A 26,358-nucleotide genomic window follows, 5' to 3' on the forward strand; every position below is an offset into this window, starting at 1 on the left:
ACTTGTAATCTGGGGAACCAGGTTCGCGTCTCCGCTCCTCCACATGCAGCTGCTGGGTGACCTTGGGCCAGTCCCACTTCTCTGAAGTCTCTCAGCCCCACTCACCTCACAGAGTGTTTGTTGTGGGGGAGGAAGGGAAAGGAGATTGTTAGCTGCTTTGAGACTCCTTCGGGTAGTGATAAAGCGGGATATCAAATCCAAACTCCTCCTCCTCCTCCTCTTCTTCTTCTTCTTCTTCTTCTTCTTCTTCTTCTTTCTTTCTTTCTCTGCTAGAGACCCTGGACAGCAGCTGCCAGTCAGAGTAGACAACACAGAGCAGACAAACAGCTTGACCTAGTATAAGACAAGCTGCACCCTTTGTTTAAGGACAATGTGCCTCTGGACTGGTTTACCTGGGATGAGGCGTGGCAGAGTGCCAATGGGCTTGCCTAGGCAGAAGCATTGAGCTCATGTATTTCTCAAATGGTGTCTCATGACACCATTAACAAATGGAGTTTTGACATGTGGAACTCCTTCGCACTGCCCAGCTGTCTCCCTCTGCCTTTTCTTCATCTCAGAAGCCCAACACAACACTAACTGAAAACATCTGCAGAGTAGTAGCAGTAGCTGCAATATATCTTTAAATAGCTTTGTGCAATTGTAAGCATTTTACTAGTTTATGCTGCTACCCAGTTGTCTATGTTTGCATTTTTGTATGGTGCACGTTAATAATTAGGCTACATTTGGTTCAGTGTGTGTCTGGATGAATTTGGCAAGGGGTGGGATGGTAGGAGAACCCCACCATAATTATTATGGGCATGGGAGATATGATGCAAGGGAGCAGGCTGTGGATATTTGCAGGACCATTTCCTATTCTGGATGCTCTGCTAAGGAGTTCTGTCTGCTAGGAGCCAGACTAGCATGTATAATTGAGACCTGGTTGGGGTTAGTCCGACCCAGCTGTGTCTGTCTTGGTACTCAGCACAGCACCAACATAGACTTGAGGGTTTGGAGGGGGTTTGCTATGGTCCAAAATAATGCCATATTTCTTGTCAGAGACATTCCTGCCCTGGAACACGGTCTGTGCCTGACTTTGAACCAAACAAACTAGAGATCCTTCTAGTTTGCTGCCCACCTGCTGTTCAGCAGCCTCTCCGGCAATCTCGAATGTGATGCTGATGAACTTCAAAATTCTGAAGCTGCCCTCAGTGGTTCTTCATGACCTCCATGAAAACTACGGGGATGTCTCAGTGTGTCATCTGCTCAATGCACAGAGCAGGACACATCCCTCAATTTCATCCTTGCCTCAGGGTATGGGAGGGCTAGTCTGGAAACAAGATTTTTAAGTAAATAAATAGAGGCCAAGTCATTGAATTTATGCCACTTACTCTTGCATATTGAGAGTGGAGGAACTTTCTCCTTTAGCTGTTTGCCCCTGCGGCTTCCCTCAAGGCTCCATTGTGGATTGCTGCCATCAGAACCTTTGCATGGCTCACAAAGGGCAATGTGGCCAAATGGCAGGGCTTAGGAATGAATGGCCTTGAGACATGCAGGACTTCCAGGTGCATAAGGACTTCCGATACAAAATCTCCTGAGCTGCCCATGAGAGGAGGGAACTCAAGGAAGAAGCAGGAGACAAGCAGCCCGAGGCCCTGGGCAAACCAGCTGGTGTTGGTGCCATGTAGATGGGCCCTTGTTATCATAAGCTATCCTGGTGGATAGGTGGAGTGAGCCGAGACACAATATAATACCAGGTGGGGCTCCCTGAGAGTGCAGTCTGTTGATGGGGAGAGGCTGAAGCAAGGTTTGCATATGGGCTGGGGATGAATATATTTAACTTTTCATGAGCAACACTAGCTTTGTGTCTGAAGTGGGGATTAGAGCCTGGGTTTTCCTCAACATCCAAACCCAAATGCTCCAGCCACCACACTTGATGTGATGACACTTCTTTCATCTCTCTGATAGCTCTTAGGCTTATCGCTACTGTCACACAGGGTCAGAAAAAGATGACACAGCTTCACAAAGTGTGGCAATATTGCTACAAGTGAGAGTATGTTCTGCTGGGCGAGATTCCTTTTAGGTGCCTTGGCAAGTAGGAGCTAAGGTTTACCTAACCTGAGGAGTCATTGCTTCTTGTTGCTTTGTGAGGAGGGCGGGGCTTTAAGCAACAGGCGTATTAAAACTTGCATCAAACCAGTGAGGCAAGATTTTCAAAAGTGCTTTAGGGCAATTGCTCACCTTTCAAAAGTTACTCTTGCAGAATGATTTTCTAATAAGGTATTATGTTGTTTTGAAAACCAAGCCATTTATTGGTCTGCCTGAGGAGACTGATAGCCACTTTACAAGTTATGAGTGTAACCTAGGCCTGACTGTAATTGTGTGTAGAGATGTCTGGATATTTGTAATAGAGGACATTTGTCTGTGTGTCCACTCCCAGCTGTCTTGCTGAGTGTCTTGCTCACCATAAACAACAAACAAATCTAATTTTCTCAAGGTATTCATATCTTGAGCCAATAAAAGATGAATTCTGCAATCTGTATAGATTATGCAAATTGAACACAACTCCCAATATTTTCCAGTATTGTTTCTGCAGTGTTTAGTACTTTGCATGATTTATTCTGGTTTTGCTGGTCATGGGAAGGAAAAAGATTGCACATGGTACTGAGAAGAAGAGCCCCAGTCTCTAAAACCTTATACGTTATTGTCCTTCAAGCATCCAAGCTATAGGGCCCAGAAACTTGTTCTTTTTAAACATTAACAATGAGATTATGAGGAAGCTAAATTCTTCAAATAGGAGAATAATGCATGCATTCTTTGTGCTTCTGCAGAATCACGGTGTATGTACTGTCCTACCCATTGTTGCAAAAACGTGCAATCTGATGTCTGTCTGGGAAACAGCACTCATATATTATGTGAAAATATACTTGGGTGATATACAAGAAAGCACTGTTAAAGCAACACAAAAAGGCTGAAATGATAGAGAGAAAGTGAATGTGTAACTTGCCTTTAATTTTTGGAGGAAAATGGAAAGAAGGCAATATTGCAGATAACTGTGGTGACAACTCCTGGCTAAAGCCTGATTTTGCAGAGACGCATGTTGACAGTTTTGAAAGCAAAATTCTGTAATATGCAGCAACCTGCCTGCACCCTGGGCACTAATACTTGGTGGTTGGTTTAAATTTCATTTATTCTTTTTGTTTGCATTATCTCTATCTACTGCTAGAAGCTACCTTGTGTGAGGATGTTGCCCTAAAAATAAAGGTATAAATATTGAAAATAAACAAGTAAATAAATAGTCATAGGAAGACCTGTCTCTATGCATTCCTCTCTATCCTACGCATTCACCTTGTTCCACCAAGTATCTGCATCTCATGCCTTCGCCTTCACTGAATGTTACTGGAGCCTTGGGGATTCCGTTGTCTTCACACATTCAGCTGTCTATGAAAATGGTGCAACGTAAGAAGTATGGCAACAATGACAGCTGGGTATATGCGCAGTACAATCCCAAAGATGGCAGCAACAGCCAGCTAGAATAGATGTCTAAAGAGGAAATTCAGTTTGCAAAGCACATTGAAAAACATGAACTTTACTGCATGTTACAGCATTAAAGAAAACATGATGAAGATGCCGGTTTGGTGGTACTTTACACCATCAAAACTCTCCAAAATGTATAAAAGCAATTCGAATAAGTGTTGGAAGTGTGGAGAAAAAGTAGGGGATTTTTATCACATGTGGTGGACATGCAGTAAAACCAAGGGGTTTGGGATTATTATTTATGATGAGATGAAAAAAAAAATCTTTAAAGCTTTTCTGTTGGGAATCTTGGGCAGAGATATTCTGAAAAATATAAGAGAAATCTTTCTATATGCAACAGCTGTCGCCCGTTTATTAATAGCATCTAATTGGAAGGGGGGAAAGATAACAATGTTAACGGAATGGCAAAATAAATTATTAGACTAAGTGGAAATGGCTCAATTAACAAATAGGTTAAGAGGTAACACAAAGCAATCATTTTCTCAAAAGTGGGAAATGTTTAAGAGATACCTACAAAAAAAACCCAGTGACATGCTATCTATGGGAGTGTTTGAATGACCCTTGTGTAAGTAAAATATTAAGAAACAAAGAAAGATTGGTACGATATGTTGTAAGAAAGTCTTAGAAAGTATGTTAAAAGTAACGTAATAATTATAAGTACATTCAAAATCATAAATGTCAACTATATCAGGAAATGATTGGAAGGCCACAATTATTTTATAATTTTATTTTACTTGATATATGCTATTTTATTTTATGTAATATTATTTGATCTTGGCTTAGCGAAAATCTAAGTGGAATTTGAAGTTTAAATTAACATCTTATAGTGATTAAAAAAACAAGAAAGAAAGAAAGAAAGAAAGAAAGAAAGAAAGAAAGAACTTGTTACCACCTCATTCACTTGCTAGAGCAGGAGTCAGTGGACCTTTGGCCCTCCAGATGCTGTTGGACTTCAACTCCCATAAGCCCCAGAGAGCATGGTCAATCAGGGCGCCAAGTATGGGGGGAGGCCAAGGCCCTCACAAAATTCTAAATCAGAGAGCCGGGGCCCCCAACGTCTGTAGCAGCCGTGCGCTTACAACCTGAGCCATGTGTGTGTGACGTCAGCACGCCATGGGGCATGTGCGCATGGTGCACTGTTGTCATGTGGCTCCTGAGCCCGCTCAGTCATGGGGGCAAGGTGGTGGTCAATGATTAGAAATGATGGGAACTGTAGTCCAACAACGCCTGAAGGGCCCAAACGTTCCCCAGTTCTGTGCTAGTTAAGGAGGGTCCACCAATTATCCTGGCCCACTAGCAGGTGATGTGAATGCTGCTGCTCTGGATAAGGTTTTTTTGAGCATAGAATTCAGTGTACTTTTCCTCTTAATAGTTATGTGTTGGTGTGCAAGTCACATGTATGACACTTGACACATCCATGGGTGGTGGTGTGTGTGCTTGTGACACTGCATAAGGAGTCTTTTAGACCCTATCCAGCTTTCTTATTTCAGTGCCAACGTGGCCCTTTCACAACCTTCGTTACAATGCTGCCCTGTCTGGGAGGTCACCACAAGTGACCTCCTCTATATTCCTTGACTTTTACTTAGCATTTCTGCCATTTTCAGTTAGTGTCTCTCTTTTCACAAATATTCATGCTCTCAGCCAGTTTCTGTTTTTAATGCAAGTTTAGCATCACCGTTAGCCAATGGACAGATTCTATTTGCATACATTTACATTAATTAATGTAGACAAAAGGACATTAGGAAGAATTCTTTCCCCACCCTTCTCTTTGGAAGACTCTCCAACTTCTCTCTCCTCTGGCATATTTGTGAAATCTGTGTATTATCTCTGCACTGTGAGGAAATACTCTCCAGTGTTCTGTTTTACAAAATGCTGTTTCCTGTGAATTAGAGTGAAACGTAGGTCAGGAAAAATTAAGGCATGTGTATTACTCTGGAGCTATTTGTCATACACTGGCAGGTGTAAAGGCCCTATGATGGAGAGGAGAGCTGTGTTTAGGGAGGATAATCAAATGCTAATGTGGTACACCACTGAGATCTGCTCTATATCTGAATAATTACCTATGGCTGACTATTTAGGTGTTAGTAACCGGGTCAACACCAGTTCAGCAGCTGTACTCATTCTGTCTGACTTCAAGAGTCGAGCACGTGGATGCCATGCTCAATGCTTCAGGTGTTGATTTGCTTATATGGCATAACTATACAATTTGCCTTGGCCTATGCTTGCAGCTGTGTTGCACCCTACAGTGCAGTTGGTGATGGCTTCCCATCTTATCTTTTACCAACACCACATAATATTCGTTGGTTCCACTATTGTTCCCCTATATTGTGTTATTGCTGCTGTGTTGTTTTCTATTGACATTTTGTTGTTGCGGTTGACTTTTTGGCTGAGGGAAATATGTGTTCTTCTAGGGCAGAAACAGACCACATTCACACCATACATTATTTGGTGGCCAGGAAAAAATAGGTATATAAAAGGAGAATACCTGGATGCCAAGATCCAAATTTGGGGCAAGTACTCTTTGGTGAGATTTAATTTTTTTAAAAAATGCAGCGGAATTAAGTGTGGAAATATATGCTGTTAGACCTTTACAATATGCTTTTCTAAGTTTCTTCCAAAATAGTCTCTTCTTTCCCCAGCACAAGAAAAGGCCATGTGTTTAGCAAGTGAAAAAATGTTTTACTTACAAACTCTCCAAAGGTCAGATTCATATGCTTTTCCATACATTAGTCAGAAAACGCAGGCAATACAACTTGGCTTAATTACTTCGGTGAAAGTTTCTAAATTGTTGGTATAGGGATACAAGAATGCCTTGTAAAAGCCATGTTGAGCTTCTCAGGTAGACTGAAGGTGAACAAAGGCCTTGATTACCTTTCTCCCGAGGTGAGGGGTAAACTAGCCACTTTGGGAAAGCCGTGGATGGTTAAAGATGTATTATAGTGCTTTAAATGTGTGGTGTGAATGTAGCCACAGTTTAAAATCAGAGAATATGAGATTAATTGACACAAGCCAGGATCATTAAACTGAAGGGAAAGCCTTGTTTGCCATAGCTCATACTATCCGTTTGCTCTTGGCACAAGGAAGGATGTAGACACAGGAATGTGTTCTGAGACCAGGGGTTGGTAACATTGTGGGTGGCAGCTTAAAAATACCTTATTGAAAATAACCTAAGTGAAGGGTGGGAGTGTTGTGAGGTACCCAAAGGCAAAAAAGTGAAACAGAGTAGCAGGCCTCATCAAGCTAATACCACATTAGGAGGTATGTTCCTGAAGGGTAGAAGAAACAAATAAAATCAATTCATTTATCTTTTTTCTAGAATGTTGTCTCTCTTTGTAAGACTTCCCTTTATAAGAAAAATTACATCTGATACATTCTTCTTCTTTTGCCCCTAAGGAAGATTCTTATCAAAACACTTTGGGCTTTTTATATCTTCTATACTTCAGAAACAAATCATCTTATGGGTACCAGCTGGAGGCCCACCTTTCGTTCTGTGTTGCTATTTATAACGTTTACCGTCCAGGCACACAAAAAGTGCCTCATGAAACAATAGCTGTCTCCTTCATCTGGGCTTGCCATCTCATGGCTTTGAAGGGTGCCTTTAATCAGCTGGATGTCAGGTTGAGGTTCAGCGAGAATGAGGGAAATGGCTTCAGCTGTACGATAGGCGAGGGGGCTGAATTGCTTCCTGCCACTGAACTAAGGATCAGGAATACCTATTCCTGCAGTAGCCTAAGAGAGAGGGTCATTGTTGCATGAATCCCTGATACAAAAAAACCTTTTCTCTGACAGTATTTTATCCCATAACTTCTGAAACATGGGAGGATGGAAGGTTCTCACAAAACCTGACATTCCATATAATACAAGATATGGCGGGGGAGCCAACGTGGTTGTTGGACTCCCAACTGCCATCAACCCCCAGCTAGCATGGCCAATGGTTAGTGGTGATGGGAGTTGTAGTCCAACAACATCTGGATAGATAGCCTACCCTAGGCTACTGCTATCACCCTACTTCAGGGGTCAGCAAACTTTTTCAGCAGGGGGCCAGTCCACTGTCCCTCAGACCTTGTGGGGGGCCAGACTATATTTTGAAAAAAATAATGAATGAACTCCTATGCCCCACAAATAGCCCAGAGATGCATTTTAAATAAAAGCAAACATTCTACACATATAAAAACACCAGGCAGGCCCCACAAATAACTCAGAGATGCCTTTTAAATAAAAGGACACATTCTACTCATGTAAAACCATGCTGATTCCTGGACCGTCCGCGGGCCGGATTTAGAAGGTGATTAGGCCGGATCCGGCCCCTGGGTCTTAGTTTGCCTACCCTTGCCCTACTTCCTCCTGAATCCAAGGCTGAGTTCAAACTTTCTTGGTAATTTTAAGTAAAAGCTACAGAACCTGAAGCCATGTTGTTCCCCTCTATTGGTTGTTGAGTTAAAGAACTGGAGCAAATGAGCAGTTGAAATTCACATTCAAGCATTTCTTCAAACAAAATATATCACTGTGGTTGGGGTGGGGTCTCTCCTGTGCTGCTCTTTGCAGGGTGCTCAGCAAAGGAAAAATGTTTAAAAGCATGTGATAGTCTTGGCTGCATATTGTCCACTTGTATAACCTACACCTAGAATGGCATTCTTTGCCAAGAGTAATAAACCTTAATCTTTCTTTATCCTTTCAACCATCAGTCTTGCCAGGCTCTTTGTTTCTGCACACTGCTGCAACGTACAGTGGTACCTCAGGTTAAGTACTTAATTCGTTCCGGAGGTCCGTACTTAACCTGAAACTGTTCTTAACCTGAAGCACCGCTGGAGCACTGCCACGCCGCCGGAGCACGATTTCTGTTCTCATCCTGAAGCAAAGTACTTAACCCGAGGTAATATTTCTGGGTTAGCGGAGTCTGTAACCTGAAGCGTATGTAACCTGAAGTGTATGTAACCTGAGGTACCATTGTATTTACCAAACACCAGCACATGTTTTTGTGAAATCAGAGTGCTGATCTCTTCAGCTGAGGGGTTTGCAGCACAAAATCCCTTCACTAGGCCAAGCATGTGCTTAAACTCATTTTTCCCAGGCAGAGCCTCCCAAGTCCTGCTGGTGGAGGTCCGTTAGCACAGCATTCTGGGTAGGTGAGAGGGCTGGTTGTTTTCTCTCTCTGTTTTGCAACTGAAAGACTTCTACCTCAGGGCTGTCAACCTGGCACCTGCTGCTCATGTTGGTTTAATGAGAAAAAGAAAGAAAGGCACAGGTACAGTTGAAACATTTCTGTTTTCTTTGTAAATAATCTGTCACTATATGGTGGAGCACCTCTGGAAAATGGCCAGCAATGAGTTAAATGCACAAAAGGTTTATAGCCTATTCAGCAGGGTGAGGTGCTGTGCTGCCACTGTGCAGCAACTGAGGAAGGAGGAAACCATGTAATCTTGCCAGAGGACTTGACAAGGCAAACACATGAAAACTGTTAGAGTCACACTGTGTGGGTTCTTAGCTGCTGCTGGCTGACTTGCAGTCTCCATTGATGCCGGTGTGGCTGCACAGGATTAATCTGGCCTCTGTCATCATCACCTCTCAATCCCACTGGTAATGGTGCTGAGTATGGTGGCCCAGCAGTGGCCACCATTAAGAATATGAGAATAGCCAGTGCTTTTTTTCTATTAAAAATGTTTAGGGGTACTCTCAAATACAGTAAATGGACAAAAGTACAAAGATAAAAAATGTTTAGGGGTATGTGTACCCCTGTGTCCCCCCAGGAGAAAAAGCACTGAGAATAGCTTTGCTGGATCAGACAAATGCCCTTTTAGTCACTGGCCAATCTTTCTCCTGCAAATGCTCCTCAGAGCAACTGTTATTCAGAGATATGCTGCTCAGCCACCATGACTTCCAAGTTCACCACTTCACCAGCTGCCACTGGATATACTAATGAAGAACTGGATACTTTGAGGATCCCCACCTCAGCTTGCAGACCCAAGGCTTCGTTTCTGCAACTAAGATGTACTTTAATTCCACCATGAAAGAAATCTAGCTGTTTCTTCACAGTTTCAGTAATTTAGAAGCCAGCACTGTGGTTGAACCACTGACATTTCTAAGAGTGATGTTGCACTGCCCCCAACATTGCACGTACCATTGCCAAATGTCCAAGAATTTGCAAATACATGAGAATTCAAGGACTACTTGTGATGCACAACCTTCAGCTTTATTAGTAGAAGCTTCTCTTGTGGCCAGCAGGCCTCAAGCAAGAACATGGGAGTGAGAGAATGTGCTAGATGGAAAAAGAGTGGATTTTTCAGTGCCTCACTGGAACCAGGGATGATGTGCTGTGTGAAGGGGAAGTTCTGGTCACCTCTCACCTTTTGTACTGTCTCTTTAAGAGTGAGGCCCAGAAAGCCTCAGCAGCACCTGCAGGCCATGTGAATGAACTGGGAGAAACAGTTTCAAGTTTGGGGATGAAGCCATTAGGAGCAGTAGGGCCTGCATAATTTCCTCAGAAGCTGGATGGTGCTGCTGGAAGTGAAAGACAGGCAATGGTATTCGAGGAAAATAAGGTAGGCCTTGTATACCCCCACCTCACTACAAGAAGTCTGAGCTAAACCTGATAATGTTGAGATTCTGAGATGACCACTGCAAACTGATAATCTGGCAACTCTGAAGTGGGGATTAAGAAATATGCCTTTGTAGAGATGGGACACTGGCACCAGGGCTTTATCTGAGTCAGTTTTAGTTTAGTTTGGTTTTCTTTAATTTCTTCATGAGGCAATAAAACACAAAAAGACAAATTGGGCAGTAAAAGCTGACCAATATGAGCAGACTGTGATGAAAGTTCAAAGACAACACATTTAAAACTAGTCTCAAAGCAAAGTGGAACAACAACCCTGTCCCCTCACAAAATCCTTTAACAAATGTCTGCAAACGCACTGGCTGGGAGTTCCATAGACTTGATATTCAGTGGAAAAGGCACTTTGCATCCTGTCCTGAGTGAAGTGACCAGGGATAATTAAAGTTGTTCTAATAGGGATGTAGGAGAAATTTGGTTCAGTTCACATCTGCCTTGAATGGCAAGATTTGGTGGTATTCAAGCATTTGAAAACCAAAGGTAGCCATGTTGGGTGGAATCTACAACCAGGGAACGATGATTTTCCATTACCTGAAGATTGGCTTTGCATTTTAAGGGTTACATTCCCCTCCAGCAACTTAGTAATACTATACAAGTGACCCTCTTTACCTAAGGCACCATCCTTAATCAATCCCTGGCTTTGCTAAATGAAAGACTGCCATGTTTCTTTTTTACTTCTGCTCTCTGCCTGCCCAAGGAACCAAGTCCTTGGTTGAAGGTTTGGGACAGTTCTGGGTTACAAACCAGACTTTAATTTAGTAATAGTTACTCATTTTGGGAACAATGGAGTGTCTTTGAAAATGAGAATTCCCTTAATATGTATTTCCTGCGGTTCCTCCTTTGTTACTCCTTTTCCATAAATTTCCTTAGATTAGGGATAGGGAACCCTTTTTTAGCCTGAGGGTTGCATTCTTTTCTGGGTAACCTTCTGAGCGTCAAATACCAGTGGTGGGTAGGGCCAGATACAAGTGGGTACAGCAGCAAGTGTGGATTTTATCTTTGTAGTGTAGGCTAGTCTCTACACACACACACTCCTTTCTACCCTCTGTCCAGGCAAGCAAAAAACATATCAGTGCTCAAATTATAGCCAGGCAAAAGCCCTAAGGAAGATGCAGAGCAGGGCTGCTGATGAATGTGACACAGGGAGAGTACCAAGAGCTTGGAAGGCCTGCTCTGCTTGAAGGAAGTTGCCTTTGTGTTGAAGGATCCTCATTCTCCTATTATCTATCATACTGTTTGCCTGCAAATGTATTGTTCTGCTGATGACTTGGCTGTGACAAAACCATCAGCCTCCAAAGCTGTGCAAGGTCAAATAACACCACCGATACATAACGCCACTGGTGTTACATGGTTGGGTACATGCTGTCTGTGTTTTATCACTGGTATTATACACGGTATTAGGTGGCAGAAGTCAGTATAAACAATTATGATGGTGCACGGTTGGTTAAGTTTAATCTGATGCATTCCGAGCTAAACACAGGGCAGATGTAGAGGTTTCGATACATGCACAAGAGGCAGAAGGAGGCGATACCTTGCTCCAAATCACATTGTCTGGAGTTTGAAGCATGGACCTGAGGAACAGGGTCTTCTCAACAGTGTCACCTTACACTATAGAACTCCCCAAGAAACTCCTTCCCAGGGATGTCCAGAAAAACTGTAAAATTGTTGTTTAAATTTCAGCAAGCATATTGTGGGTAGTGACTCATTTTAACTGTTGTAATGGCTGCTGTTCATAAGTTTGGAAGATATTTTAGGATTTTGCTTTAACTGTTGGATTTTAGGATGATTAATTTTATTATGCTTTTATGGTTGCCTTATGGGCTGATAAGTTACAATATGTTGGCAGCTCCTCTGAGGGCCCTTTGGAGGTGAATGGTGGGATATAAATCCAAAACTAATATAAACAAACGTATACAGAAACAGGAATTCCCTGCTGTGGGAGGAGTACCGGTACACTATAGATATGGTTACTATAACAGATGGTAACACATATTCCATACAGATAGAGCTATGTTTGTTATCCCCCTCCCCAATTTCCGTTAGTCTGATGTGCAAGTCCACCTAACCCAACTCTTTGGGTGACAACTGCTCCCCACTTCCCAGTGGAATGGGGTGGAAGCAATAGACCTCTCTGAAGTCCCAACTCAATTTGCCTCCCTCATCCTATGCCTGATTTTAAAAGAAATTGAGTTAGACAGGAGATTTGATCAAAGATCACCAATATCTTGTCTAGGCCATGTCCAGACAGGAGTATTATCTCACAAATGGGTCGTTAAGATCAGATTTTTTTTCTGTGTACACAGTTGGCACATGAGGGTCAACACATGGCCATTTTTTCTTTTTTTTAATGTCTTTTCTATTTTCTAACAAACTCCTATTTTTTCACTCACCATATGAATGGCTATTCTGCTGCTTGTTGGCCACCTCACGACATAAGCTTGGCAGAAAATATATTGGGTGTAGGTAGCTTGTTTGTTTTTGTCCCTCAATCACTCCTCTGTGCACATACACACACCCTGCTAATTTACAGGATTAAATTGTAGTTTACTTGTTCTTTCTTTCTTTTGGTACTATTCTGATTTAATAGAATTGCACAAGATCTGTCATAATAACAGCAAATTGGGGATTCTTGGTGCTCTGTGTATGTAGCTTTCTGTAAATTAAGATAATTCTTCTTTCCCAGCCTTCTACAACTGACATCCAACTTCAATTTAAAGCACCTCAGGATCCTATCTTGTAGCTGGGAGGGAAGGGAATCAATCAGTCCTAAACCTCTCTCTCCAAACCTTTCCAAACACCCCTAGTTTGGCCCTCACCTTTCATTGTGATTATGCTGTTGTTTAGGTCCTAACTCCCTGACCAACTTCAAGCTTCCAGGCCAAGTCTAGTGCTTTGTATTCTAAATCCTTCCACAAACATGGCTCTGCTTGCTCCTCTGATGTTGACAGAGTGGTACAGTACTGTGCTTGGAGATGCAGAAATCGCCCCACTCCACATGCTGGCAGAAGGACAAACACCTTCTCCAGACAGAGACGTTCTTGGCTAATTATAACACAAGGAGGACCTTGAGTTTGGAGGCTCGCTGTTTAGCCCTGTTATTATTATTGCATGATTAGCAAGGGGTTTGGGGAAAGCCTTTTCATAAGTAGAGCTCAAATTGCCTTTGAACCTCTTGCATACTACTTACATGAATTTCTGATCGCTGTTAAGTGTTGTTGCACAATGTTTTGCAAGAGTTGCCTCTCCGAAGGGCAATAATGCAGTGACATCAAGGTAGTATCACAAACAAAGCAACTGTGGCAGTCCAGTATAAATCCTCTACTAATGCTCTATTACTGTGTAAATGACATGTTGCAGAATGCACTCTCAGAAAAGCAACCAGTCTCGTGGGGCCCATGGTCAGCATTGACAGCACTGAAAAGTCGGCCCCATAGCATTTCCAAAGGCTAAAAGTTGGCTTTAGGAAATGGTTGTGAAGACTCTGGAGAAGATGGCTAATCAAATCTTTCCCCAGGCTCCCTGCCTGTATCTCAAGTGGGCTAGAAAACAAACTCACATTGAGTATTGTTTCGTACTCTCACAGAGAGCCTGAGGGAGTTTGTTATTATTTTTTCCAGCTACAATTGTCACCTTGCTTGTTCATTGGCACCCAGTGGCCTGGCTGAAGCACTGCAACCTTTTTTTTTTTTTTTAAAAAAAATGTTTTTATAAATAAATTATTGGCTTATGAAAGTACATACAGCATCTCTGTTTTCCATTCATAGAATCCTTTCTACAGATCAGTTATATTTGATGTGAGACACTAATGTTATGGACAGTACAGTGGTACCTTGGGTTAAGAATTTAATTTGTTCTGGAGGTCCGTTCTTAACCTGAGGTACCAGTTTAGCTAATGGGGCCTCCAGCTGCCGCTGTGCCGCCGCTGCACGATTTCTGTTCTCATCCTGAAGCAAAGTTCTTAACCCGAGGTAATATTTCTGGGTTAGCGGAGTCTGTAACCTGAAGCGTCTGTAACCGGAGGTACCACTGTATAGGGTTGCAGAATAAGAGAGGGGAGGAGAAGAAGGGGTAGTAAACTTTCATTCTTTTATGTGCAAGGTTTCTGTGTCAGCATCTTGTGGGTAGGTTCTCTTTCTATTCATTTATCACTTTTCATTGGTGGTGAGAGAGGTGGGGGGGCCCAGGGCATGGTTGGTTGACATTAGTTGGCTGCAGTGAGTTTTATTTCCATGTGTGAGGGAGACGAGTTTTTGGATCCAGTTAGCCACATCAATTTGCATGCTTTCAGTGGGTTCTTGTTGCTGTCTTGTTGGGCTGTGTATGTAATGAAGGGAAGCCACACCGGGGTGAAGGCGTCCTCTTTTGTTTGTTCCTGTGCTAATTTCAATTTGTTGGCAAGTTTTTCTAGTAGGGCTGTTTCCCATATGGTTTGGTACCCATGGTCCATGTTCACTCCTGACAGGTCCCTCCAGTGTCATGATGCTCCTGCCTGCTGAGAGTAGGTGACACGAGTTATTTGCTGTGTGAGTGTGCACTGTTGTCTTGGAAAATACTCAATATGGCCAGTTCTGGGGTGGCTTCTAATATACCTTATCAATGTCCTGGCATGAAAGAGAGATGAAGGTCAGGAGTGCTCCTTTGGAAATGTTTGTTCGTTGTCTAATGGGAAGACTCCAATGTCTCCCTCGACTCTGTGTTACAAAGAGGTGGAAAAGGCCAAGTAGAAGAACATGGAATCAGTTGTATATGCAGAAGGGGGCAGGAGCGGGTTGCAGGTCAGCTTGCCATAAATCAGGTTTACAGCAATTTGTTGAGATGAGATTAGCCTAGCTGTAAAATGCAAAGTGCAGGATTGAAAGCAAAAATAAACCTGCCACATGGCAGCAGAAGAGAATGGGAAGTATATGGATTTAGGAGTCATGAATTTGATTCTCCGCATCCCATTTCCCCCATACAGCAGTTTTAGGCAAGTCATTATATCTGTCAGTACTCTAGTTTCTGCCTGGAGAAACAGAATTTAACCACAAGGCTTGTTTTGTTTTCTACAACCCAGACTTGGCACTTGGGAGGGAGTGCTGCCTCTGACCATGTACAGAGTGCTTTTCTTTTCCTATTGGATTATGACGTAGTTCTCACACATTTAGCTTTAGTGGGAGATCTGCCAAGACAAATGCTGTGATTCCTAGGTAGGCTTGAGCCCTGGTACATCTTAATTCAGGAACCGAGCATTGAATGTTTTATTTAACTTCCTTCTTCTTTCTTCTTTGGTGATCACTTGTAGCCGAGTAAGATTGTCTTCCATAAACACGGTTTTAACAATGAGTCTATAAGTGACTGTGGAGGCCAATTCTGAACCCACACATCCTTCCACAGTGGGGACATTGGTTCCCGGGCGGGAGTTGATCATGGTGTGGATTTGCCAAGTATGCCTTCCTTTTAGCATGTTTCTCCCTTGCATTCTGAGTTCGAGTGTCTTCAAAGTCCATGACACATTTAATAAAGGCTGTTCTCCAACTGGAGCACTCGCAGGCCAGTGTTTCCCAGTTGTCAGTGTGTATATGACATTTTTAAAGATTTGCCTTGAGAGAGTCTTTAAACCTCTTTTGTTGACCACCAGCATTACGCTTTCCATTTTTAAGTTCGGAATAGAGTAGTTGCTTTGGAAGACGATAATCAGGCATCTGCACATTACCAGTCCAACAAAGTTGGTGTTGAGGGCCAAGCATACTTTATCAGACTCCAGTGGTAATACATTAACTGATAAAAGAGTTAATTAAAAGTGCTTCAAGGTTCTCTCCCCTCCCCCCCAATTCTAGGACTAACCCTGGTTTTTAAAGCAGCTTCTCTGTTGGTGAACACTGGCTCAAATAAAGTCCAGATATCACTGGGCCAGATCTATGACAGATTTTTACCACTTACATCTAATACCTCAAATATAGGCTCACTGCAGGAGGGATGTTACATCCATTATTCATGCCTTGGTAAACTTCTGGCTAGATTACTGCAATTTACTTTACATGGGACTGCTCTTAGCAACTAGGTGCATAATCTAGCAGCCTGTCTTGAAGAAACACCCTTTAGCATGTGAGCTTCTCTGTCCTCTGAGATTATCTAATGTAGCACTGCTTCCTGTGTCCTCCACACAAAAGGTAAAATCCCTCTTGGGCATTAAAACGCTTTATGTTTCACCAATTATTCATTTTGTTTTCTTCGTGTACAGCTTGTCATTTGGATCCAAGTTCCTAAAGAGGTTAACCATAAAAGATGAATTAAACACACACACACACACACACACACACACACACAAAAAGAGGAAATGCATGAAACATACTAACATGGTCCTCCAAAACAGCAATTAAAAACAGCTGTGTTTAATTGGCGTTAGGGTTGGTGCTGGCTGTTGTTTCTCTCGTTTGCTGCTTTACTGTTACGTTCATGGGTTTTCTAATTTTAAACTATATGAATTTACTGTATCGTTATCGTTAAGGCAAGCTACCTTAAATACCTGACTGAAAAGATGGGGAACACATCTTAGAGAGCGTGGAGAGTGAACAAGTATAGTATTAGGGAATGAAAAGTTCCTGACCCAAAGTAAAAAATCTACTGCAGACCATCCCTCTCAGTTAGGGAACTGAAGCTGCAATGCACACTCATCTGGGGGTAAAGAGAACTCAGTGGGACTTAACTTCAGAGCAGACATGCATAGGATGCTTACTCACAGGCTCAGGACTGGTTCAGATTCCAGGTTCTTTATCAGAACTGGATCCTATGATGGTGGTGAGTTGGACAACCTCAGGAAGGTGTTCTTGATGGTGAAACTGCTGGCTGGGTGTGCCAGAAAGAGTGCGCTAGCTGGGTGTGGCTGACTGGGTGGTGCTCATGGCCCCAGGGAGATGCTCGGATTCTCTTAGTCAAGCTAGGGCCTGTGCTTGTTCATCAGCAGGCAAATATGTATGTATATATAGGGGGGGGTGTTGTTTCACTCTGGCTTCCCCAGAAAGAAAAGGATTTTTAAAATTCCTAGGCAAATGCCCTTCCAAAACAGCAGTTAAAAACAACAAAAGATGAAAAGAACAAAATTAAAGCTGTAACTCAGCAACACCCTACGTATTACTGTTTTTAACAGAGGTGGGGAAACCAAAAAGCAAATTAAAGAGAAGGTGTAGTTGTCCATGGCCTCCAAATATCTAAATTTGGCTTTTTAGCACAGGAAATGGTGCCTTATATTGAATAAGATCATTGGTTTACTTACTGACAGCAGCTCTCCAGGATTTCGGGCGGGAGTCTTCTCTGCCCTACCTAGAGGTATCAGGGATTTTATTGCTATTTATTCAATTTACGGTGTATCCTTCCCTACCTCCTGAAAGAGCCTAGCGCAGCAAAGAGGTCCACATTTCTTAAAACACACACACACACACACACACACAAAAACAACAACAGTTAAACCATTCTGGAAGCAATTACGGTTAAAAGCATTCTAAAAGCAGGTACAGTTCAAAGCACTATTCCAGCCAGTGTTCTCGTGCTTGCCAGGAACAATATTCTTCAACCACCAAATGCCTGGGTAAACTGGAACATTTTCAAATTCCTCCTAGAAGTTATTAATGGTGGCGACAGGTGCACCTCGCTAGCGAGGGCATTCCACAGCTGGAGAAGCACCTATGAACAAGGCAATGTCATGGGTCAGCACCAAGTTGGCAGCCCCAGGGCTGAACAAGGGACCTTCTGCATTCAAAGCAAATGCTTTACTGTGGAGATACCACCAGTCCATGTATTTCTGTTTATTTTGGGCTTGCCTGTTTGAAATAATTTTGTACCTCTGTAATGTAACTAGTCTAGTTTTGTAGCATTCTTTATTTTTTTAATGAAATGTAAGCCACCTTTTGTGTTGCTTTGCCCCAAGAGGTATGTTTATTGAAATAAATGATAGAATTCCCACATTAGCTCACTTGTCCCTCCCTTCAGGTTGGGTTGTCTCAGTGGCCATGTTTGCATGTATTGGCTCCTGGGGAGATCACACCTGCTTTGCTCCTCCCCAGTCTTTTTAGGTGGTGCAGCACAGCTGCTAAGACAAGCCTTGGCTTAGCACAGTTATCTGAACTGGAGATTGTGGCTGAGCTTTCCCCTCTTTAACTGTGATGTGTAGCCAAGGTTTTTTCTGTGGTTAAGGAGGAGAAAGTTTAATCACAATCTTGGGTTCAGATGACACACTAAGTCCAAGGCTTGCTTTAGCTGCCATGCTTCCATGAGCTCAAAGGTGCAAAGCAGATGTGAGCTCCTCTCTGGGAACAAGCATATTTGTATGGTCCTCATCAGCCATGGTTTGACTTACCGTGATGTGCAAGCTATGTTGCTCATGTTGTCCTCATGTCCTGCTATGCAACAGCAGGGCACCTTTTTAAGGGAGAACAACCAGAGTGTTACTACAAGAGAGGACAGATGCTAGTGGGAATATTACGGTATTTAATGGTTGCCTGATGTGATGCTGCCTGAAGGTGCCACTGCAAGTGTTAGGCAGTGATCTCACCGACTGAGGTGTGAGGCCCAACTCTGCTAGTTAAATTGGGTTTGAACAGTATCATAATTCATATAACAATCATGACAACTCAATTATCAGGAAAATGTGCAGGGTCCAAGGTATTACGGAAACATTTTGTGTGACTGGGTATGTTAGGGTGAATTTCTGTACTAGGTTGTTTTTTTTAACAAAGGAATGCTTTGACTTTGGGTTCACACTTTCTAAGTCACCCATGGCAGTGATGGGTTGGTGGGTGAGGCAGAACGTAGAAGAAGTGTTTGTGCAATGAAGGGGGAAGAAAATGAACCCTTATCTGCCTGTTGAGGCTGTGCAAGCTAGCAGTGACTTGCTAACTGACATTGGAAGCAGTACCCAATTAATATTTTTGTTTGGAAAATAAGCACAACCAATGAGAAGCCAAATACCCTTTCTTTTTTTTTAAAAAAAGGAAAAAAGTTCACTTTCCATTATGCTGATGCCTCCAGCTTGTCAAGTTGATAAGTGGGAAAGAAACTCCATACGTATCTCTTGCTTAGCTGCTCCCTTGCCTTTTGGGATTGCTTCAGCCCAGGAATTTGTAGGTAGCAGTTGCTGTGATGTGCATGATTAAATAATTCCTAATTTCTTTTCCCTTTCAGAACTGATTGTCCCCAGCTCCCAAGCTATCTCAGCAGCCTGATTTAGGAGGAGGTAGGGAAAGCTTTTGTTGTTGGTGTTGCTATTGTTGAACAGTTGGGAATCAGAAATCCTTGGTGTCCCAAATATCAAGGGGTGGATGCCCATCTATCTTCCGCCCCACCTCTGATCTTGATTGCATGGGGAAATGCTTTGTATATGACAACACATACTGGCAGTGCTGATATCTTCTTTGCATCTCTCCTCATTTTCTTCTGGATCATCCACCTGTTGTGTTTTGTAAGCAAAGCAAGGTGATGGTGAGCTGTTTTTGTGCTGCAGTGGAAGGTGCTCAGCTAGAGAAGTCCAGGTGACAGACTACTCCTGTTGTTTTTTTGTGTAAAAAACATAGAGCACACTTAGTAGCCATGCCAAGGTTTACAACAAAAATAAAAATTAATATATAGTTAAATTAAAACAATATAAGCAACTATCCCTGTATTCAAACAGCCAAGATAAAACCAGAAATAAAAGTGATAGCTTTAAAAGGCCAGTCTATGAAAAATAACAAGTGAGTGGGTCTGATGGACCTCTTTAGGTAAGGCATTCCCATAGGGAAGATGCTCCTGTCAAGAAGCCCTTGTTCCTTGATGCCTTTGTCTAGCCTAGGAGGGTGGGGTTCTCATTTCATGCCGCCTTCTGATTATTTAAGAGTCTTCAGAGGAACAAATGAGATGAGACATGCCTTCCACTACCCTGGGCCCATACCCATGGAGCTTTAATGACAACAAATCCATAACAAGAACCAACAGGTTTCATTGATTTTTCAGCTTAGCCCAACTCAGCTGTGGGCACCTATCAGTCCAATGGAGTGGATATGGAAGGTCTGAGATCCTTAATTGTACCACTGCAGTCAGGAATAGTATCAGGTGAAACAGCCTGATCCCAATACTATGCAAAATCTGGAACCAGCAGCATAAGCACCCACTCCAGTTTGTCTGATGCACAGCTGGCCACCAGTATAATGCAGTTGCATGGGTCAGTGTGTAAGGGGCCTCTAGATGTGGCTCTAACCTTGCTGGGCTAGGTATATACTGATGAGTTATCAATATGATATTTACTCCTTGCCCAGAGACTAAGAATGGATTCATAGAGACTGCATAAATGTGATATGTGACTGCCTTGAGGTGATATGTGAGAGGTGGAAGTTTCTTCCTTTTATAGTTGTAGACCTAATGAATTACAAGAGGGAAGTCTTGAGGCCTGCTAACTTGTGTATAAGCTGAACCAGATCCTCTCCAAAGGGTGATGAGGTTGAGACCCAGCTTCTGAAAACCATGACTTAGCTGTGGGTAAGAAGCAAAAATGCTGAGATTTCCCCCCCTCTTTAATATACACATACCCTGATACAAAACACAACACTGATAATATATAATAATCTATAAAAAAACCTATTATCAAATATATAACAAACTCATTATTTAAACACTATCATTCAATTATTCACATGTTGTTTCTCAAGCAATTATAAGCTTTATATCCTTTTATTCCAGCAGCAAAAAATATTTTAACATTAAGCTGGTGTCATGTACGTTACAAAAGAGGACCAAAGTTTTTTTCATCGTTCTTTTCTAGCTGCCCTGCTGTTAATCAGTTCTGTGCACCAGCAGGCTTGCTTGTTCATGGCTTGCCTTAAGTGAGGCTATTGTGGCAGAGACAGCGTTCCTTATGAGGTCTGGCCAGAATGGGAAAAGATTAATGCAGGGAAGTCAGCTCCTCTATAATGAGATCCTGGCTTTCCTGGAACAAAATGCAAAGGGAGCACTAATCAGGGACATGATTATTCAGAGAAGATGAGGTGCCATCTTTCATAAGTTTGTTCTTCTGCTTATGCCTTTGCAGGGATTAGCAGGCTGTAGTAACTTGCCATCAGCTCTGTATCCATGTATTTGACGCTTGAAAGAGTCTGCATTGCAAACAGCCTTAGCTGAATCTCCAGAGCTAGCAAAAAGGAACATTCTATCATGGCAGAGTTAGACTAATAGTGTTGTCCCACCCCCAAGTGTGTTTTGCTCAAAAACCCAAAATGCATTTAGTCACATTTTCTTAATGAACAAATTTCCTAGCACCTGCCGAATTCCTCCTGCCTCTCGTGTCCCTTTCTCAGTGGCACTGCCTGCCTTCCTTCTATTTTTTCCCTTCTCTTTAGAGCTAAATATAGCCCAAAAGCATGTCAGTGTGACCACACCCAGCTGTGGCCAGCCAGGGTGAAACCTGTGCGGCAGGGCAGAGCAGCGTTGATGAAATCTGGATGCGAGTGTCAGTTTGAAGGCATTTCTTTCACATCCTTAATGCCTTTTCTAAAATTCAGAAAGTTGTTTTTCTCTTACAGAAATGAATACCATGTGCCTTTCTCTTGCCCCCATTTAACGCAACCAGGCACTCAGCATGAGTGGCGTTCTTTTTCCCCACTGCACTTTCCACAGGTGGGGCGGGGGCAGTTCACCATCCACAGCATGACAAAGGGAGAGGGCACCAGCAGAAGTTCTCACGGATGCCATTGTGACCATGCAGGCAAATCCAGGCTTAAGTGTAAAGGTGTTTTGGGTAGTACTTGCTCAAACATGCCCTCCAGTTTCTTTAGATTTCTTCCCTTGTAAAAAGAGACTTCTGTTTTTCTGCTTCATTCACAATGTGCTTTAAAAGGCATTTGTAATTTTGCAAAGAAGAATATGGTGTGTGTTTCTTTCTATTAAGTATTTCCTTAGCACTCTGCAGCCTTCCTGATCTGAAAAGGCCCATGGGATGAATTTCCTCCATGGTCTACTCTCCTGGAGTTACCTGAAGCTGGGGCGACTGGCAACCTAGCTCCTGGATTTAAGCGCTCTTCCCTTTGTTTCTAAGGGAAGCGCTTCCTAATACATTTTTTTAAAGTGTACTGATTTCTTTAAAAGTAAAAATAACTTAAAAGCTGGGAGCATGGTAGACAACCCTCCCAGCTTCCTGTGCTTACAGCAAAGCCCAGCCTGGGATGTCACAGGCTTTTCATGCTTGGAGGGGATGCAGAATGCAGAGCACCAGGGAGATGACTTTGATAATTTCAGAATGCAATTTCTTTTCTCATTTATGATAGAGATTGCTTGGGAAAAAGTGGGAGAAGTTTTCAGCACAGCACCAATTGCAGTGTCAGACCCTCTTGGGGATAGTCTAGGTAAGGCAAAGGTTGAGTGCACCAGTAGTGTCACAACACTATACCATTGCATGGCTGGGAGGGGAAGGATATTTGCAGTGGAAATCAACCTTTTTTCAGATGGCATTTGCAAAGCACCAAAACTGAAACCTGGGAGATAATCAGAACCAAGACATTTACTTTATTTTTAATAACAATATCAATAAAAATAAAAAAATAAAACAAAACCAGACATAACTTTCTGAAAACAGCTTTCTACCTCATAATTTCACAGAAATTAGCTTGGAAATATTGTTGTGCCCTCCCCTCCTTTGATTCCTGCACCATCCCTTTCTGTTACCCCAACCACAGCAGCCTGTGAAGATGAACCTGAGGATAGTGAAACCTCACCTACTTCTCCAACTGTGTGTGGAAAAGGAGCGGGGTTCCTCTGGAAGTAATGTTGACTAGAGGAAAACATGGTCCTCCAGTCCACTCTTTTAGGCCATCCTGATTTTCCTAGCTATCCAATCCCCTCCCCAAAATGAGGGTTTTTATGGTGGTGGGTATTCATACCTCATAGCATGAGGATGGTACCCAGCTTTCTTTCATCAGCTTGGTTGGGTGACTGGAGAAGAGTGGGCAGTAACTGGAAGCTTAGGCTCACTGAGCAACTCAACACTCATGGGTTCCCAGGGTTTCTCCTTAATTCCTGGCTGCTCCAATGCTGATGGTTATGCAGAAACTCACCTACTCTCTCTGTGGCCACTTCAGATGGCACAGAGAGCTACTCAATACTTTCCTTGTACATTCAAACAACAGATGAAAGATGAAAGGGAAGAGAGAAGGGTGCAAGCCAATTCTGATGTGAATGTGTTGTGGAAGGGCCTCAATACTTTTCTGTTCCTTTGCCATTTCATTGAAGTATGAAAGAGAACTGTACTGTTCCTATCTGGAATATATCCTCACATTGGGAGTCTCTGCACCTCCAGCGCAGGGGAGATGTGCAAGTTCTCTTTCCGATAAGACTGAGATGTGGAAGAACAGGAAGCACAAGGTGCCTATACCCCCAGCTCCCTTAGCATGATTATTGCATCTGAAGTGGCTCTGAGAGTAGTGAAGGGCACTCTCATGATCGTGCCCTCTCTCTCTTGAAACTCTTTCCCCCAATCTCCATCCTAGCATGATCTTCATCAGTCACAGAAGCAGCAGGTTAGTGTAGGAAGATCACAGGGGGCTAGATTTGGGGCTGCCTCTACCTAAGACAGATCCAGAAAATATGCAGATGGGCCAGAAACCCAAAATTCACTTAGAAAGACTGAAACACTCCCCCCTCCCAAATCTGACATGAGCCTTTCCCTCAAAAATCCTCTTAGGACATTGAACTCTCCTGAGGGCCCACTTTGACCATAATATAGTGTTGAGGCCCAGTCACCTCAGGAGTGAACAGCACTTGTCACACTGAAGATTCTTCCTTTGCTTTCAGGTGCCAAAACTATGAGCCAAGTAACAAGAGTGATCCTCCCCTGGCAGCTGCATGAGCTTTGTGTAGCGGTCCCAGCACCTTCCTTCCTGGCTGTAGTAATACTGGAAGGCACATCCCATTCTCCCTTTCAGCAGGAATCCTGACCTTTCAGTACTACTGAGTTAATAAATGCAATTTCTGACTAAGAAATTAGATCCCTTAAGAAAAGTCACAAAAAAATCCCAAAGTAAACATGGTTTGCTTTAAATAGTTCAGTAGAAACCCTCGACTCCTGAGAGCCCTTGCGCAGGGCCTCTGACTGATGCTGCATCCAGAAGGGCACCTGCAGCAGTGTGGAAGGTGTGCCGAGTCACAGGTAGCAAAGCCAAGATGGCAGCTGCTGCTTCCTCTTCGCCTCCCGAAGAGAACCAGGAGTGGGGATCAGCTGAGGGCAGGGCTGGTGTTTAGTCTTTGGGTGTCTTCTTGCTGCGTGAATTCCACATGCCACGTTTGGAATGGTAGTAATGGTAAAAGTTCCTGAGTCGCAAACGTTCCACCTCCAGCCCACTCTGAAGCACCCTGTGAGCAAGCCAAACAGAAGGAAATCAAGAGACAGAAAGGTAACTTAGTCCTCCAACTAGACATCCGTTAAGGACTTAAACCACTTTCAACTATGCCACTAAAACACATGCTGAGACTCTCTCACCCTTGCTAACACAGGGTATAATGTGGGAAAGAAACGGAATGTACATTTTGCCAATGGAGATTTTAAATTTATCATTGTGTGGTAACTGAAGAACAAACTACTTTTAAATGTCATGCGTGAAAACACCTTTTAGAGACTGCCTCCTAAACTATACCCCCTTCATACCTCTTTAGCATACACATTTGAGAGCATGTTCAGTGTGTCATTTGCAAACCAAAGCCGTAACACCCTTACTCAAAGAAGTCTTATTCATCTCCCTGTGACTTACTCCTGAGTAAACCCATACAGCAAACCTGAACAAACCTGCTGGGCTGCATGGCATTTAGGGAGAGATTCTCATCAGCTAATCCAGATTTCTGAAATTTCTCTCTCAAGCTTTGCCAAAGCTTGAACTTCCAAAGGGTAAAGTAAGATCTTTTGTTGTGGGCAAACACTTAGTGCCTAAGGATATGCATGCAGGGATTTGTTGTTAGTTGCATATTTTATTTATATTCTGTTTATTATTGTGAATATATATAAATTGCTTTGGCCACCGACTGCAAAAATAAAGGCCTCAGATTGACAAGTAACTCTTGTCTTCTTCATCCTTCATTGCTAGGATCTGACTGCTTCCAGATGGCGACCTTTTCGGGTGTCAAACATGCTGACATGAGAGAGGATAGAACTGGTATTGCTGCCTGTTACTCCTTAAAAATAAATGCTAAGTAAGTGGTCCATATTCATAAGCAGCATAATGTTAGAAGAGCAAACACACAATATCATGGCTGCTTTGTGAATACAAAAATTGGGAACCTGCAGTTTTTTCTGGTCACGGAAGAAAAACAAGTGATCTTTTCTGGCATCATGATTACATGAGTAGACCACTCATGTGAATGGTAAGTTTGTGAGGAGCCAGCCACTTGTAGTGTCGTCTGCACCAGATCTCAAAAGTAACCTCACAACGACAGATCTCACAGTGACATGAAAGTTACTGTGCTGGTCCATATTAATCCAAAGGCTATCAAGAAACAGGATCACTGTGGTTGGCCAAATCCAAAACTGCAACTATGGCATGGTGGCACCTCCCTCACCATGTTTCCAGGCTGAGCCACTCATGAAGGACATGGTCATACAGACAAGCCTTGAAAGTGTTGCTTTTTGCTTTTCTAACACTCCCTGGTGCTAGGGGGAGACTACCACAGGACAAGTATACAGTTCACTGGGGCCAGTTCTGCAGGAGAGATAAACAATGCTTTTTCTTTTATGACTCTCTTGGTGGCAGAGCAGAAGGGACCAAAATTCACTGGAGGGGGCAAAGGCCCCTGCCTCCGCTGTGTGCTGGCAGCACCCCAAAGAAAATTAGGAGGTTGTTCTAAGACTGCAGCAATCGAAGGACCCTCAGTTGAGTTATGTGACCCTGCAATGTTGGCATGCAAGTTTTAAAATCAATTTACTCTATGTGGTTAAATTTCTAAAGACATTTTGATAATTTGATAGCTCTACCAGATTGGTTGAAAGGAAGCCTATAAATGTAAGAAATAAATGAGAAGTATGAGGAAATCCCAGTTTTGGCTCTTTCATTATTCTTTGAAGAATATATATAAATCACTCATCTAACAACTAAGGGGATAGGGTTTCACTTCTCCCAGTGTACGTCAGGGACAGGGAGACCTTGCAGGTTTCCTGTGCAAACCTTGGGGTGAATGGCTTCCCCTTTGTTAAGCAGAGGTTAAAATCAAGGGTGAATGCAGCATCCTGGCCTTCTGAACACTACAACAAGGAACTG

General features: G+C 42.9%; 1 protein-coding gene and 1 long non-coding RNA gene across 8 annotated transcripts in view; one reads left to right on the forward strand and one right to left on the reverse strand.

The window, feature by feature from the left end:
- Positions 1-8,260: 8,260 nt before the first annotated feature.
- On the forward strand, positions 8,261-26,137 carry LOC308479838. 3 transcript variants are annotated; one of them, XR_013987844.1, is made up of 4 exons: positions 8,554-8,758; positions 9,879-10,052; positions 19,277-19,328; positions 25,192-26,137. It is a non-coding gene; the product is annotated as an uncharacterized lncRNA (long non-coding RNA). The 3 variants fall into 3 exon arrangements; XR_013987843.1 differs by lacking the exons at positions 8,554-8,758; positions 9,879-10,052 and adding an exon at positions 8,261-8,386; XR_013987845.1 differs by lacking the exon at positions 9,879-10,052 and having other exon boundaries at positions 8,561-8,758.
- B4GALNT4 (beta-1,4-N-acetyl-galactosaminyltransferase 4) overlaps positions 22,602-26,358 on the reverse strand; it is a 174,640-nt gene continuing 170,883 nt past the window's right edge. For all 5 annotated transcript variants that reach the window (XM_081010565.1, XM_081010568.1, XM_081010566.1 and 2 more), the window contains one exon: positions 22,602-24,466. In XM_081010565.1, coding sequence (XP_080866691.1) covers positions 24,352-24,466 — 115 coding nt within the window. In that variant the 3' untranslated portion in view covers positions 22,602-24,351. The remainder of the gene's footprint in view (positions 24,467-26,358) is intronic.

This window comes from Podarcis pityusensis, assembly GCF_964106645.2.
Source record: "Podarcis pityusensis genome assembly, chromosome: 1".
Classification (NCBI taxonomy): domain Eukaryota; kingdom Metazoa; phylum Chordata; class Lepidosauria; order Squamata; family Lacertidae; genus Podarcis; species Podarcis pityusensis.